This window comes from Giraffa tippelskirchi, chromosome 3 (assembly GCF_054371585.1).
Source record: "Giraffa tippelskirchi isolate mGirTip1 chromosome 3, T2T-mGirTip1v1.2.pri, whole genome shotgun sequence".
In the NCBI taxonomy this organism is placed as follows: domain Eukaryota; kingdom Metazoa; phylum Chordata; class Mammalia; order Artiodactyla; family Giraffidae; genus Giraffa; species Giraffa tippelskirchi.
This window is the reverse complement of record NC_137277.1, coordinates 135,926,552-135,944,333: the sequence shown is the minus strand read 5'-3', so window position 1 is coordinate 135,944,333 and position 17,782 is coordinate 135,926,552. Positions and strand designations below refer to the sequence as shown.

The 17,782-nt window shown below is 41.4% G+C and overlaps 1 protein-coding gene across 3 annotated transcripts in view; it reads right to left on the bottom strand.

The window, feature by feature from the left end:
- The window catches only part of CNTNAP5 (contactin associated protein family member 5), a 982,292-nt gene that overhangs the window by 506,428 nt on the left and 458,082 nt on the right, over positions 1 to 17,782 (bottom strand). For all 3 annotated transcript variants that reach the window (XM_081576090.1, XM_081576091.1, XM_081576092.1), the window contains one exon: positions 2,713 to 2,916. In XM_081576090.1, the coding sequence (XP_081432216.1) occupies positions 2,713 to 2,916 (204 nt within the window). The remainder of the gene's footprint in view (positions 1 to 2,712; positions 2,917 to 17,782) is intronic.

Below are 17,782 nucleotides of genomic sequence, written 5' to 3'. Positions count from 1 at the left end.
AAAAATGTGTATTTGTGTCAGGCTCTGATAGGTGAGATGAAAAGCTCTTTTCCCAATAACTCAATTGGCCTGGAGTACCTACATCAGGTAGGTGTTCTCTTAGTTTCCAGAACTACAGTCATGAACACAGTGTTATCTTACCCTTGTGTAACCTATGTTACAGATTTTTTCTTATGGGCAAATCAAAGCTATTACTATTCCCCCTTTCCCCTTAACTCAGTGCTTCCAAAGATTTGCTGGCTATGACAGAGATATGCAAAGCTAACATACTAATATATGTCAGTGTCTCTCTAGAGAAGGAACATAAAAAAACTGTGCTCTTTAATGAGTATGCTGGGTAACTGTTTAAAGGAGGTAAGTACAGGAAATACTCAGTCATGGTAAATTCATGGAGATGAGTAAAATCCAAAAGCAGAAGAAAAATTCCAAACTTCGTAGAATACAGACTAAACATATTTTCACTACCGAGTAATTCACTAAATGAGATTTTCCATTACCACCAACAGAGTTAGAAATATGGGTTAAATGGAAATTTGGAAATAGAATTGTTCTGTCTTCTTTATATCACAGCCAGGAGAGGGTCTTCTTCATCTTAATAGACCCACTTCTTTCCAGGAAGACCAGCAAACTATAGGATGTGGGACATTCAGATATCGTTAGTTGAAGAATGAGTAATATGAGGAGTTTCATTGTGTTTATTTACTGACATAGAAAATTCTCAGGTGGCATTAGTGGTTAAGAATCCACCTGCCAATGCAGGAGACATAAGAGATGAAAGCTCTAAAGCTCAAGAAGAGCCCCTAAAGTAAGAAATGGCACCCTACTTCAGTATTCTTGCCTGGAAAGTTCCATGTGCAGAGAAGACTGGCAGGCTATAGCCTGTGGGGCCACAAAGAGTCGTACATGACTGAGCACAGCAGATTGGATCACAGAAAATTCATTTTGAATATTTTTAGTTTTTACATTCATGCCCTACTAGATAGTTATTAATAATATCCCAGGTTAGAAACAAGTAAATTGAGGCTTGGAAGTTATGAACTTTCCCCTAAAATAAATAGCTGGCACCTGTCTGCAAGTAAAATCTGTCACATGAGCACATCTTTTCCTTTCCATCCTGCTTTACTGTGACTGAAACTGCTGTACATCATTGGGTTATGCTTGTTGGGGCAGAGTTTCAGAGGGGGAATGGCAATAACTTTATCCACAACCCACAATACTTTGTGAACAACTTGTCACTGGGTGTTAGGGAGGAAGTTACTCCATCCATTCTCCTTTCAAGAAAATTGAACACCAGTTAATAGACTGATATGTTTCTGCTGAATATGCTCATCTTTCATAGACTTCACTGAAATTTCTTTAGGTATGTGGACAAAACTGATTAGGTTATCAGCAAATCCTCTTTAGCTCTCCTCTGGGTGAGACTCTAAAGATGCCTTTGCTGTGTATTTAGTTTAGTGCATTAGATATCAATTTAATGAGCTAAACTTGGGATCCAGAGGCTCTCCTTGCTAGCACTGCCAGTGTCCAACGTGGAGGGTAAGGAGATGCTCAGAAATGCCTCAAAATAAGTATCTCCATTGCTTGGCTTTGGGGATGAGTTCACAATAATCTTCATTCTTATGCTAATTAGTAAAAGAACGTATTACTAAATAATTATTAAAAGACAAAAAATTATCTGTGATCTTTCTAGGCTTTCATGCAACTTAAGCCTACAAAGTGAATACTGCTATGACTTTCTTTCTTTACTATTTGATCAGAAATACTCGGCAGTTAGTGATAATTATCTTCTACAAGTCTACTCTCTACCCCTTCCCCTAACACTAATAAATACCCAATGGGAGGCAGAAACTCATTCTTACAGAAAGTGGTCTCTTTCTTTTTCATCACCCTAACACTTTTTTCCTAGTTCCTTTTCTCCAGGAGAGCTTCTTGGTTTGCCTTTGTGAATTTGGGAGTTCTACTCCCCGCCTTCTGTACTTGGTTCATACTTCCTTACAAAGTACCTTTCACATAAAGGAGGCTGACCGTCTCTTAGTTGATTACCAAGAAATGAAGACCTGCCAGTAGTGAGGCAGGAAAGATGGATGCCTGAGTCCTAAACACATAGAAAGTAGGAGGGTATTCTGTACTAAATTTGCTGGCATTTGGCAATATAGGGCTCACCCTAGCACAGCCTGGACACTTGAAAAAAACAATAAACAAAACAGAGTTTCCCTTAATAAGACATGAGAATGCCCAGAAACTTAGATGCCATGCACATGACCCCTTGTTCCCTCACAAAACAAACAAAAATTAAAATGTATCTTCTCCATTTTCCCCCAGGAGCTTAACTTTCATAAATGTAACAAGTATAATAGATGTTGAGCAAGACTTATTATATTGTAATATGTGTGCTTATGTGTGTGTTCAAACTTACTCAAGCTAAAGTTTGTTACTTAAAAAAAAAAAGTGAAATAGGTAAAGAATGAAAGGAAGGAAGGAAGAAAATTAACCTGTATCTCTATCTACCTACCAAAATTACTTTGAAAGAATGCTATTTATGGCTTAAACATTTAAAAACGTGGATTTTTCTTCTCCAATTTGGATAAGGAAAATATGTCACTTTGACTGTGACACAGCAACTTCTAACTGACACATTAGAAGGATAACCTGCCATAAAAGGAGTTCCCCACAGCCTGACATGGCCAGGCACAGGGCAAAGCTTGACCCTACCCAAGTTGAGGTGCAGGGCGAGCCTCCCTCTCTGGAGCTCCAGGGTGATGTGGTCTCCGCGTTGTCCTTCTCCATGGAAGAGGACCCCATCTCCTTGCATGCTCTTGAACTTCAGGGAAATCACATCTTTGAGAGTACTCATCAGCTTCTGATTGAACCTGTAGAGTAGGGAGCTTCGGCCATCAAAGTCAGCAACGTCCGATTCTAGGCACAAAGAGAGGAAGGAAAATCAGTGCACATCCTCAGAATGTTCTCTCTCTTTCCTGTCTTAGCTGTTGTTCAATTAATTGAAATGTTCCTGACATCTATAGGGTACTGACTCAAGTGGAAACATATAGACCAGACCCAGTGTAATTAGACTCAGGGGAAATATTCATTTACAAGCAACCATCACACACTCAGAGTGAACTGATCATCAGCCTAGAAGTAAAAACTCTCATTAGTGATAGTCAGCTTTTGCTTGAGGGGACAAGATGTGAATACCACAAGTACCTTTGTCAGGCTCTATTGTGTCAGATGCCTAGCTGTAATAGACTCTCATGATTTATCCTCCTTATTAACCTGCTTCTGATAGTTGGAGTCATTTTCTCCCATCATTTCCAGCTCAAGGTCAGAGTGAAAAACATAGTTCGTTATTTGAACCCTGACTGAACAGTACAGTTTTCCTAGACCTGTGCTGAGCAGAAATCTGAGATTTTACTTTAGGTTCCTTTAGGTTTCCTTTAGGTTTATGGTTTCCCGTAGTCATGTATGGATGTGAGAGTTGGACTGTAAAGAAAGCTGAGCATTGAAGAATTGATGGTGTGGGAGAAGACCACAGTTTTGAACTGTGGTGTTGGAAAAGACTCCTGAGAGTCCCTTGGACTGCAAGGAAAACAAACCAGCCAATCCTAAAGGAAATCACTCCTGAATATTCATTGAAAGGACTGATGCTGTAGCTGAAACTCCAAAACTTCGGCCACCTGATGTGGCCAGTTCAGTTCAGTCGCTCAGTCGTGTCCGACTCTTTGCGACCCCATGAATGGCAGCACGTCAGGCTTCCCTGTCAATCACCAACTCCCGGAGTCTACCCAAACCCATGTCCATCGAGTCGGTGATGCCATCCAACCATCTCATCCTCTGGCGTCCCCTTCTACTTCCACACCCAATCCTACCCAGCATTAGGGTCTTTTCCAATGAATCAACACTTCGCATGAGGTAGCCAAAGTATTGGAGTTTCAGCTTCAACATCAGTCCTTCCAATGAACACCCAGGTTTGCTCTCTTTTAGGATGGATTGATTGGATCTCCTTGCAGTCCAAGGGACTCTCAAGAGTCTTCTCCAACACCACAGTTCAAAAGCATCAATTCTTCGGCACTCAGCTTTCTTCACCGTCCAACTCTCACATCCATACATGATCACTGGAAAAACCATAGCCTTGACTAGACGGACTTTGGTTGGCAAAGTAATGTCTCTGCTTTTAAATATGCTATCTAGGTTGGCCATAACCTTCCTTCCAAGGAGTAAGCGTCTTTTAAATTCATGGCTACAATCACCATCAGCAGTCATTCTGGAGCCCAAAAAAATCAAGTCTGACACTGTTTCCCCATCTATTTCCCATGAAGTGATGGGACCAGATGCCATGATCTTAGTTTTCTGAATGTTGAGCTTTAAGCCAACTTTTTCACTCTCCTCTTTCACTTTCATCAAGAGGCTCTTTAGTTCTTCTTCACTTTCTGCCATAAGGGTGGTGTCATCCGCATATCTGAGGTTATTGATATTTCTCCCGGCAATCTTGATTCCAGCTTGTGTTTCTTCCAGCCCAGAATTTCTCATGATCTACTCTTCATATAAGTTAAATAAGCAGGGTGACAATATACAGCCTTGACGTACTCCTTCTCCTATTTGGAACCAGTCTGTTGTTCCATGTCCAGTTCTAACTGTTGCTTCCTGACCTGCATACAGGTTTCTCAAGAGACAGGTCAGATGGTCTGGTATTCCCATCTCTTTCAGAATTTCCCACAGTTTATTGTGATCCACACAGTCAAAGGCTTTGGCATAGTCAATAAAGCAGAAATAGATGTTTTTTTGGAACTCTCTTGCTTTTTCGATGATCCAGCAGATATTGGAAATTTGATCTCTGGTTCCTCTGCCTTTTCTAAAACCAGCTTGAACATCTGGAAGTTCACGGTTCACGTATTGCTGAAGCCTGGCTTGGAGAATTTTGAGCATTACTTTACTAGCATGTGAGATGAGTGCAATTGTGCAGTAGTTTGAGCATTCTTTGGCATTGCCTTTCTTTGGGATTGGAACGAAGACTGACCTTTTCCAGTCCTGTGGCCACGGATGAGTTTTTCAAATTTGCTGGCATATCAAGTGCAGCAGTTTCACAGCATCACCTTTGAGGATTTGAAATAGTTCAACTGGAATTCCATCACCTCCACTAGCTTTGTTCGTAGTGATGCTTTCTAAGGCCCACTTGACTTCACATTCCAGGATGTCTGGCTCTAGGTGAGTGATCACACCATCGTGATGATCTGGGTCGTGAAGATCTGTTTTGTACAGTTCTTCTGTGTATTCTTGCCACCTCTTCTTAATATCTTCGGCTTCTGTTAGGTCCATACCATTTCTGTCCTTTATCGAGCCTATCTTTGCATTAAATGGTCCTTTGGTATCTCTAATTTTCTTGAAGAGATCTCTAGTCTTTCCCATTCTGTTGTTTTCCTCTATTTCTTTGCACTGATTGCTGAGGAAGGCTTTCTTATCTCTCCTTGCTATTCTTTGGAACTCTGCATTCAGATGGGAATATCTTTCCTTTTCTCCTTTGCTTTTCGCTTCTCTTCTATTGCCAGCTATCTGTAAGGCCTCCTCAGACAGCCATTTTGCTTTTTTGCATTTCTTTTCCATGGGGATTTTCTTGATCCCTGTCTCCTGTACAATGTCACAAACCTCTGTCCATAGTTCATCAGGCACTCTGTCTATGAGGTCTAGTCCCTTAAATCTATTTGTCACTTCTATTGTATACTCATAAGGGATTTGATCTAGGTCATACCTGAATGGTCTAGTGGTTTTCCCTACTTTCTTCAATTTAAGTCTGAATTTGGCAATAAGCAGTTCATGATCCGAGCCACAGTCTGCTCCCGGTCTTGTTTTTGCTGACTGTATAGAGCTTCTCCATCTTTGGCTGCAAAGAATATGATTAATCTGATTTTGGTGTTGACCATCTGGTGATGTCCACATGTAGAGTCTTCTCTTGTGTTGTTGGAATAGAGTGTTTGCTATTACCAGTGCGTTCTCGTGGCAAAACTCTATTAGCCTTTGCCCTGCTTCATTCTGTACTCCAAGGCCAAACTTGCCTGTTATGCCAGGTGTTTCTTGACTTCCTACTTTTGCATTCCAGTCCCCTATAATGATGTGGCCAAAGAATAACTAATTCATTGGAAAAGACCCTGATGCTGGGAAAGATTGAAGGCCAGAGGAGAAGGGGACAACAGAGGATGGCATCACCGACTCAATGGACATGTGTCTGAGTAAGCTCTGGGAGTTTGTGATGGACAGGGAAGCCTGGAGTGCTGCAGTCCATGGGGTTGCAAAGAGTTGGACACAACTGAGTGACTGAAATGAACTGATCTGAACTTAGGTTCACTGGAAAATAATACTCAGTAAAAGCAGATTTACTATTTGAACAGAGAGGGCAAATATCGTGCATCCTTATCATGCCTGCCTTATCTTATGCTGATGATATGTATCATTTTAGTTTTCATATAAAAATAAATATTCATTATTGTGAAAGCAAAAAGGGAAGTCCTGGTAATTATGATTTAGATAAACTTTTGCAGCAGATATGAATAAACATATCTGAAAATTGTATGTCAAAAAGCTAACAGGAATTTTCTTTTCCTTTTTTTTTGATGCATAATTGACCTACAACATTATATTAGTTTCAAGTGTACAACACAATGATTGGATATTTATATATATTGCAAAATCAGCACCACAAAAAGTGTATTTAACATTTGTCACCATACATAGTTACAGAATTTTTTCTTGTGATGAGAACTTTTAAGAACTCTTCTCCAAGTGACTTTCAAATATGAAGAGTCTTACCTCACCAAAGAATATATAAAGATGGCAAATAAGCATCTGAAAAGATGCTCTACATCACATGTCACCTGAGAAATGCAAATTAAAATAATGAGGTACTGTTAACTGTACGGCTATTAGAATGGCCTAACCCTGGAACACCGACACCACCAAATGCTGAGGTAGGAGGATGTGGAGCAATAGGTAATCTCCTTCATTGAGAGTGGGGACACAGAATGGTACAGCCACCATGGAAGACAGTTTGGCAGTTTCTTACAAAACTTAATGTACTCTACCTATACCATCTAGCAATCTAACTCTGTGGTATTTACTCAAAAGAGTTGAAAACTTGTGTCCACACAAACACCTGCACACAGATGTTTACAGCAGTTTCACTTATAATTGCCAAGTCTTATAAACAACCAAAATACATTTCACCAGGTGAATGGACAACTAAACTGTGGTACACTGGCGTGCTACAATTCATGGGGTTGCAAAGAGTCGGACACGATTGAGCGACTGAACTGAACTGAACTGAGACAATGGAATACTGCACAGCACTAAAAAGAAATGAACTGTCAAGTCATGAAAAGAAAGAAACAAACAAAAACCTTAAATACATACTACTCAATGAAAAAATGTCAATCTGAAAATGCTACTCTATGAGTCCAACTGCATGACATTCTAGGAAAAGCAAAACTATGGGACAGGAAAAAGATTAGTAGAGGCCAGGGGTTGATCAGAGGGAAAGATGAATTGGCAGAGCACAGAGGATTTCTAGGACAGTGAAAATACTGATACTGAAATGATAAGATATATATGTTACTCTAAACTTACAGAATGTGCAACACCAACAATGAACTGTTGCAGAAGTCGGATCATCAAGAAACCAAGCACCACAGTCAGAGAGTTGGAGAATTCAGGTTTATTGTCGAGAAACCAACCACTGCGCTTGGAGAAAGCAGGTTCATTACTCTGGTGGGCCCAGAGTAGTTAACACTTCCAGCTCTGAGCCCAGAACAAAGGAGTTACAGAATTTTTATAGACAGTGCATGACACCAGACTTTAGTGGACAGTTGCTGCTGCTGCTAAGTCGCTTCAGTCTTGTCCGACTCTGTGCGACCCCATAGATGGCAGCCCACCAGGCTCCCCCATCCCTGGGATTCTCCAGGCAAGAATACTGGAGTGGGTTGCCATTTCCTTCTCCAATGCACGAAAGTGAAAAGTGAAAGTGAAGTCGCTCAGTCGTGTCTGACTCTTCGAGACCTCATGGACAGTGCTGACTGTTAATAGGCTAGTTCAAACTAGGGGTCTTGTGCACACAGAAACAGTAGTTAGGACACAGCAGGGGGATGCCTGAGCTTTACACAAACATGGTTAAGCAGGATTACAGAGGCTGGGTAATTGACAAGGGTAAGTGATGTAAGTTTCAGCTCAGTAGCCCCAGGACCCAACTTCTGCCCTTGTGGCTGGCCTGTAGTATTGGATATGCATTCAGGAGGCCATTGTCATTTTTCCAGTCTCCAATCTGTAGAGACATGAGCTTTTTGGTGGGGCCTCTGTCTTTATAAACTGGGACTCCCAACAGTCCACCTTGGGCTAGGGGAAGTAGGAAAAGGGAGGGACGAATAGTCTCCAATACCACGCCCCCCACCAGTTGGCTGGTAAAACTGAATATGTGTTAGTCCCACAAATCCAATACAATCCTTCAGGAGCAGGCCAATGTCCTTCAGTGGACGAGTCATCCCATCAGGTCTTTAAATCAGGGAAACTTGCTAGAGGGTGAGGATTAGGCTCTGTATAGTTGGGGCTTTCCCACGTGACTTTGCAAGGAGCTAGCTGAGTTACAGAAGCAGAATGAGCATGAGGTTATTTCTTGCTGGGTGAAAGTTTTTAAATTTTCCTCTTCAGAAACATAATGTGGATTTTGGGTGATTGTTGTTTGTCATTGTAGGTTCATCAGCTGTAATAAATGTACCACTCTGATGGGGACACTGATGATGGGGGAGGGGGACTTGTGTTTGTGAGAGCCAGGTGTATACTGGAAGTCTCTATACCTTCCTCTGTACTTTCCTTAATTCTGCTGTGAATGTACACTGCTCTAAAAATAGTCCTTCAAATAATTAATAGTGATTCTTTGGAGGTGTTGTGATAGGTGTTTTTATATTATTTTTCTATCCTTTCATCATAAAAACTTTTATAAAAAATGTTATTACTTTTGTAATAGGAGAATGTTAAGGTTATTTAATTACAGTTAGAACAGATCCATTATATACCATCTTATGTGGGTGGGATGATGGTGAATGGGTGTATGAAGGGGGTGAAATTATTCTTATTTGAAATTAACTACTTGAGAAAAGTCAATTTTTTAAATTATTCACCAAGCAATTAAAATCCTCACCTTGAGCATACACAGTGATAAATTAAGTTGTTTGTTTTGTTTTTTTTTGACCAAGGAGCTAGAAATATCCTTTGGAAAGCTGAAATTTTGAAATGAAAATAAAAATGAAATCATACTTTTCTGGTAATTAATTTTAAAATACAATTTCATAATTTATTCCTGTGGAATAAAGTGGTTCTAACCAAGGTTGCTAATACATCTGAGACCCAAAAATGAAATAGTCCAGAGACAGAGGGATTTTTACCAATCTTCAACTTTCTCAGACCCTCTCCCCCATCACCCCATCCATGCTTCTACCTCTGTCCTCTGAAACCAGTCTCTACCAAAACCAAGTGGAGACTACAGACAGCAAGCTGTCAGCAATTCTATCAGTCATAGAATAATAAGGATCATAATATAGATAAGAGCATGGATGTTAAACTGTGATGGCTGTAGCTTGACTAGGTCATGTTGGCAGCTCTATATCTTGAAGACTTGATATCCTCATCTATAAAATGGGGTAATTGCATCCTTCAGAGAAGACTGCTGTGAGCATCAAATGTGCTTATCCATATGAAGTGATAATGCATACAAAGGGATGCCATGATGTCTGGCATGTTACTTGTGTTAAATCCTTAAGAGGGATTAGGAGTATTAACAGTGTTTAGGATATATGGAGGACCTTGCATTCCTCCTCAGTCTACTCTTGTGGCTGACACCGCACTTTCTCACCTACAATAATGCTTTTCACTTTTTGATTCAATGGTTTACTGCCCAGGGGATGCAAGTTGGCCCCAAGTTTCCTGTTCTACCATACTTCAAACTCTACTTGAAATTCTTTGTGTGCAGGTCTGTACCTGTGTCTTCCTGCTCTATTCTGAAGCCTCCCCGCTGGCTCTTCACCAGACTCTGGATTAGGAACTGGGTCCTTAGGAGCCTTGTGCTGAGTGAGGGGACATGGCCCATGCAACTGGTGAGCCATGACACTAATATGGCACGTCGTGAGCTAAAAACAGAAGGGTACTCCCACTGCTACGGGAACAGTATATTCAAACACTGTATATGACTGTGAGAGTGGGGTGATTTCTGACATGAATAAGCATGCAATCTGAGTTACTGTTGAAAAGACACACCTTAATCTAGTTGTCTCATGAGAAATTTGGAAAATTTTCAAGAAGATATGCCCAAGTGGTTTATTAAGATTCCAGGAACAATCAGAAGGAAGGAGGTACTGCCCTTCCCCATCCCTCACCCTCTGCTTCCCAACCTTCATGCCACGTCTTATTGCCTGGAGGCCAAAACAGCCTGGAAGGAGGCCCAACAATGATGGTAGTTAACATTACTGAGGGGAGAAGACTCTTCCTTTCTCCACTTCATGGCACTCTCTCCTCTCTTCCAATCCATTCCAGCATTCATGATCTGCAATTCAATCCTTCAGATTTCTAGCTGATCTAGGGACTTTATCAATGCTATTTATCCAAGCCTTCATCACTATCCATATTCTCACTATAACAGCCTTATAACTGCCCTGCTGGACTCAACCTCTGCAACCTCCCTCTGAACCATTCTGTCATGTTCCCATCCCCTTTGCTAAAGCCCTTCAGTGAACCCCCTTTGCACAAAGAATTAAATTCTACCTGTCTCTGTCCTCCTTTCTCCCCTCATCCACTACTTCTCTCCACAACCTTCACCTTACTCCAAGTCTGTGTGTGTGTGTGTGTGTGTGTGTGTGTGTGTGTGATATGCATGTATGTCTATATTGAAGGACATAGGAACATGTATAGAACACACACTGTGAGCCCTGTAATGCTCTAAATGCTTTTTGTGCTTGAATTTATTTAATCGTATCAATCACCTATTGTAATAGGGAAGAAAAAATATGACTCCCTGTTAGATTTGTTTCTTTTACCTTTGCATTCTAGTGCTTTTGTTTTAAGAATGTTGCCTATAGCCTGACATATCCAGCATAGCCCATTTTTAAGACTCTGGCCTTTAAGGGTGTAAAGTCTTTCCAAAGGCTCTGGCCTTTAAGGGTGTAATGTCTTTCCATTCATACAGAGATAAAAAGTTGCAGAACAGGGAATAACATTTGTATTGTTGGAGATTTAAAGGAACATCTTGACCTGACCTACTGGACAGCTGCAAGAACAAAGGATTCTGACAAAGTTTGCAACAACAAACCACTTTGTCCCTCACCTTGCCTTGCAAAATGCTTTACTTGAACATTTCAGGGAATTGGGAGGTTTCTGGGCACAAGCCACCCATCTCCTTGCATGTCCCTGAAATACATCTTTCTCTGCTCCAGACTTCATCATTTCAGTTTGTTTGGCCTCACTGTGCATTAAGCATTTGAACTTGTGTCCAGTAACACTATGAGGAACACACTATTTTTATTATTGCTATTTTACAAGTGAGGACACCATGGCACAAGGAGCACGCAGTTAGTAAGTGGCAGAGCTGAAAATCCAACCCACCCAGTGGGACTGAGGACCTTCCCGAGTACAGCCCCTGTCTGGCTGATGCTCTGACATGCAGCTCATTAGTCTGGTGCTTAGCCCTTTCCTTTAACAGCTTCCTCCCACAAGCCAGTCTGCCACTGAGCACACTGCCACTCTCTTTGATAATTCACCTCCCACCCAGATTTTGACACTTGGTTGTTTCAGATGTGTTTACTCGCCAGCTCTCCAGCAGGACAGTCAATCCCTTGGGAAGAGGGTGCAGATGTGTATAAATCACCTCATTAATTCAGAACCCAGAATTGCATGTGAACTGATTTAGGGACCTACTGCAGTACCTCTGCCTGAGGGCAATGCTGTCAGTTGTCCTCTGACTTCCTCTCCTGTGACCTGCCCCCATCCTACAAGAGCCAGGCTACCCATTCACACTCGAAGTGTTTGTTTCTCTGGAGGCACTCAGTCACGATTCCTGAGTTCTTCACAGATGCTCTTGATAACAAAGATGAGAGGGCCCTGTTAGAGAGGTCAGAAGTGGGACAGGTTTTCTCTTAACACCACTGAAGGCCAATGAGAGAAACACTTTGCCAGTCCAAGAGAACTCAGACAAACAACCTAAACCTTTGCAATGTTATTCAAGTCACATGCAAAATGCACCGGCCATTTCACAGATGGAGAAATAGCATTAAAAAAATGTGTTTAAGAAGGATTAGAGATTTCTCCAACTGAAAAGTTAATAATTCCTTCAGACACAGAGTATTAAACATTCAGTTTCCCAAGTTCACTTGGCTACCACCGATTTAACATATTGTTAAAGGGCCCATCTTTTTACAGTGTTGCTCTTAAGAGAAACAATTCTATTATATACTGGACTTTCCTGAATAGATACTGTGGTAACCACCTTGTCCTAATATTCTCCTTTGGTATTAATTTGCAGCATGAGCTCTGGTTATGAAAGTCTATATCTTCATTCATGTTTTACGTATGTCTTGAAGCAAGATGCTCTTTAACAATATGAAAAGAAAAAACACAGGAAAAAATGAAGAAAGCATTGAAAGATGCATAAAAGTTAGAGAAGGATCCTACTGGCAGATAAAGAAGTGTGTGATCACCTCAGAGCATAGTTTTAAGAGCACTGAGAAAATAACTGACAAAACTAAATATATCCTCTGCATTCTCTATCACAGCTTTTCTAAGCCACTCGTACAGATTTCTTCATTTGGATTAAGCAATCCATTCTCCAGGGGCAAAAGACACTAATTAGCATATTTTACCTAATTTAATGTTCTTCTTAACAGCCTTGGGCGGTTCATATTTTTCCCCATTTGTAAAAAGGAGAAGCCAAAGCTTGGGAAGATTACATACCCTGCCGCAAGGCATACACACAGTAATGAGTTATTTGACATGGAAGCCCTAAATGTTTCCTCATTAGAAAATGGGGTGTTGGTGTGAGGATTATGACATGAAACACCTCATGGACAGGGAGACTGTGCATGACTCTGGTCCAGGGAGAATCAAGCATGCCTGCAGAGTGTATATATGAGTGAGTGTATAAGGAAGAAGATGCCCATTTAAGGAAAGATGAATGGGAGTTTTCTTTTCCTTACAGGTTGATGTTAATTTCCTTGCGGCCTCTGCTCTTTTTGCCTTTGCTCCTTTACTCACAGACCAAGTTCCATCAGAGCAGCAGTTCTTGGCTTTTTAAGGGTAGATACACAATGTCCTCTTCATCCTCATTACCCCCGTTAAGCTCGAGCCTCCTACTCTGGTTGATTTGGGGGTCTCACTTCATCCAGACATTCTCATATTTGAGCCTTTACTGAGACCCCCTCCACATGGCGAGGTCCATGTTCAGCACAGGTGGATAGCGATGAACTCAATAGAGGTCCCTGGTCTCAAAGGCTAAGCTGGAGGCAGTGCTACACGGTTACACATTCCTGGGAAGGTGATGAGCACTGGGTGCCGAAGGAGTCTAAAGGAGTGGTGTTCAACCCTCTCCAGCAGGAGATAATACTTCTCCCTAGTCCTGAGGGATGCATAGAAGTTAGGTAGATGAGGTATGTGTAAAGGTCATTGCCAACAGAAAGAAGGAGCTTCCTGTTCCAGAGGGTCAGATCTCAGATCCACGAGGATTCCAACTTGCTGGACCAGTTATTCCAGAAGTGTGCTCTCTGCACCAGTAGCCTTGGTATCCCCAGGGAGCTTGTTAGAAGTACAGGATTTAGGATATCACTGCAGACCTATGGAATTAGAGACTCTGGGCTTAGGACCCAGATATTTGCATGTTTTCAAGCCCTCTAGGTGAGTCTGATGCTCACTGAAGTTTGAGACCTTCTGGCCTAAAAGAAAGCTAGGAGAGTAGGGATGCAAGAGGCTGGGAAGAGAGTCAAGGGTTTTACAATGGAGGATCCTATTAACAATAAAATAATGAATTTTAATGGGACCCTGAGATCAATTGAGAAATAACTGTTAAAGTATTAAAAATAAGGAAGATGCATGCCTGGTTGGGCTTTTAGAAAGAACTCTCTGGATTTTAGAAAGTTCTTCCATATTATTTATTTGGCCAGTGCACATTCCAATCCTAACTACCTAAACCTCTCCCTGTCAGTGGAATTACCCAATTTCATTGTCTCCTGCCAAGGTGACAAAGCCCTGATGTGGTCTTTTGAGTGTTCTTTTTTTCTTTTTCCTGCCCTTAATACATGATGACCACTCATCAGAGTTCCTTTTTTTACCTACAATGCCAACCAGAACACAGCTGTTGGATATTTGCTTCCTGCAGTGGACCATTCTCCGTCATCCTGAAAATCGATTTTCAGAATCTCATTAAAATGAACTCAATTTGTGGTTTGATAAGATGGTCATATACTGGCAGATTTTGCTAGAATATTAAGGTTAGGTCAATTGTGAATCCGAGGAGTCTTTAGATAAGAGCAGTTCCTCCAGCTCACAAACCTCTCCTTTTAGGTCAAGATAAATCCACATTCACTCCCCTCCACCGCAGCAGTACTGAGAAATGCCAGTGTTTGGCTGACTTCCCACTGAGACCATAATTGCTGACCCAGCTGTCATAGCTTGTTGTCAGAGAAAGACCGAGTTCTGGAGGCATATTCTGGCATATTTGATGGATGTTGGTAGCTTGTCAACAAACCAGCTAAAAAAGGATTCCACTGAATAAAAGATTCCAAGCTTGAATCCTCAAGTGAGCTGCGAAGGGTTCTCATGTGGGCTTGTGACACGGAGTCTATTTTCTTACAAGAAGGAAAGCTGGAACTCAAAGTTGACAAGAGAAACCATTGATTCATCCTGAGAAAATCAGTGCCTCTCAGACTCTGGGGCTGTTTGCAGTAACCATGATTTTCAACACAATTACAGTTTGAAGCCTTATCTCATGATATGTTATATAAGAAAAGTGATTATTATTCAGACCATACACTTGCACTGAATACTCGAGGGCTTTGGTTAGCAATCTACAGACCACAGAGGTTTCCACAGTCAACTCACATTTACAGAGATCCTCCACTAACTCTGTGACTTTTCCAGGCCTTATCAGAAGCCTGTGATAACCTCAGATGAGCTGTGAAAACAGTGTAAGTTTCCAAAACTGACTGTGACAATTCCTAAGAATAGCTTTCCTTACAGAATTTCTGATGTGTCTGTGCATGAGAGTAGTTTGGAAAAAAGAAAAAAACAGAATAGGTCCTAAAAAGACAACATAAAAAAACAGTCATAGTACAAAAAAACAAAATAGACACTTTAAATTCCAATCCTAACTTTAGCGGATAGACTGACAGTCATACTTGTCTTCTTAAAATGCTTTTTGGCTATCTTACACTTGTAGACAGTTCTTGGAATAGGGAAGAACAACTTTGACTCCATATTGGATATTTCTTTTACTTTAAACTTCACATTCTATATTGCTCTTGCTACAAGCTAATCACTAAAGGAATGTTGCCTATTGCTTAAATGTACATGATGGCCCATCTCTGGGAACTCTGCCTCCCACAGCTGAGCTTAAACTAAAGTACCCTTGTTTAAGGTCATGCTCTGACCAGCCCACCAGTGAATAGCTGCAGGAAGGAAGAAATTAACACATTGCACTCTGGAATCTGGCTGGAACCAGAAAATATTTGCAACAACTTACTACCTTTTGATGATACCTCCTGACCTCCCGCTCTTTGTTGTAAATGAAACTAGCATCCAAACCTGGGCAAGATGATTCTTTGTGGTACCAGTCCCCCATCTTCTGGATCTGCTGGCTTTCTGAATAAAGGTTCTATACTTTGCCCCATTACTCATCTCTCAATATATTGGCCTGTGATGCAGAGAGTAGTATGAGCTTGGACTCAGTAACACTCAGCATACCTAAAATTTGCAGTTCTACTGAGCTCTTCACTAGTAATGCTGTGCTTAGTCGCTCAGTTATGTCCAACTCTTTGTGACCCTATGGACTGTAACCCATCAGGCTCTCTGTCAATAGGGATTCTCCAGGCAAGAATACTGGAGAGGGTTGTCATGCCCTCCTTGAGGGATCTTCCCAAACCTTGGTTTTCTGCATTGCATGTGGATTCTTTACCATCTGAGCCACCAGGGAAGCCAACTACAAGACTAAACTGAAATAATGTATTTATTTTAGGGAACTTCCAAAGTAATAGAAGTCCTTCCATTTGTTTATTCTTAAGTACACTGGCAGTCACTGGGCATGTTCTTTATTCTCTTTGGTCTCTGTGCTAAGCTGTGAGATGCAAAATCATTGCCACATGAACTGTCCCATTCAGCGATCAGACACAGTAACAATGACAAGGCAAATGAATCACTCTGGTGGTACAGGACACAATAAAGGAAAGCATAATTAAAGTCCCTACAATTTTTTAATAACAAAGAGGGGGAGTGAATAGGGGAACAGATAACAAAACTGAGATGACAAGCATGGACTAGAATCAAATGGAATGGGCTGAGACATAAGGTCACCCCAAGGCAGACAGGTTGACAGAAGGTTTAAGTAGGGGGATAAGATTTCATAAATCCTATTCACAAGTTCACAGAAGGCAGGATCAAAGCAAAGGCTGCTATTGCACAGAGAACCCTTGTGAAAAGAGCATAATTCACTTGTGAGCTGCTTCTGTTGCTTCACATGATCACCAGTGTCCTCAGCCACAACACATAACAGAGAAGAACACATCTGATTCCATATTATGTTTATTTCTTTTACTTTAATCTTTGTATTCTATTGATTCTGCTTCAAGTTAAAAATGTTGCATGTAGCCTGAAATATATAGGATAGCTCATTCTCAAAGCTTTGACCTTTAAGGGTATAATATTTTTTTATTCATATAGAGAAAGAAAGTTACAGGAGCATTATGACCTGACTTAAGTGAACAGCTGCAAGAATAAAGAATTCTTGTGCCAGGAAGTTTGCCACACCTAACCACATCTCTCCCTCATCTTACCTTTAAAAAGTCTTTGCTGAAACCCTTTGGGGAGTTCAGAGATTTTTTTTTTGTGCTTGAGCCTCCATTCTCCTTGTGATCCTGCAATAAAACATTCTCTGCTCCAAACTTGGATTTTTTTATATTATTTAGTTTCACTGTGCATCAGCACACCAACTTGGGTTTGGTAACAGCACAACTACATACTGAAAACGTGTTCTCATAATGAGACATTTAAATAACACTGTCAAAATTGGAGAGCCACCATCCCCCCACCTGCAACTAGTTGTTATTTCATCTAAAACTCAAGATTTATTATGTTTTTATGTTTGGGAAATTAAACACTCTTTGTTAATGATGCTATCTGGGCACAGTCTACAGAGCTTAGTGCCAGGAGGCCAGAGAGGGAATCACAGTAAATTACTCCAGTGACCACATTCTGTCAGACCTCTCCACCATGACCCATCCGTCTTGGGTGGCCCCACACGGCATGGCTTAGTTTCATTGAGATAGACAAGACTGTGGTCCGTGTGATCAGATTAGCTAGTTTTCTGTAATTTTAGTTTCAGTGTGTCTGCCCTCTGATGCCCTCTCGCAACACTTACCGTCTTACTTGGGTTTCTCTTACCTTGGGCCTTAGGGAATTCCTCTCGCCGCCGCCGCGGCCGGCCCCCAGCCCCCAGCCCCACCTAGCCCCTGTCGGCCACCGCCCCCGGCCCCGGCCCAGGCTAGCCCCTCTTGGCCGC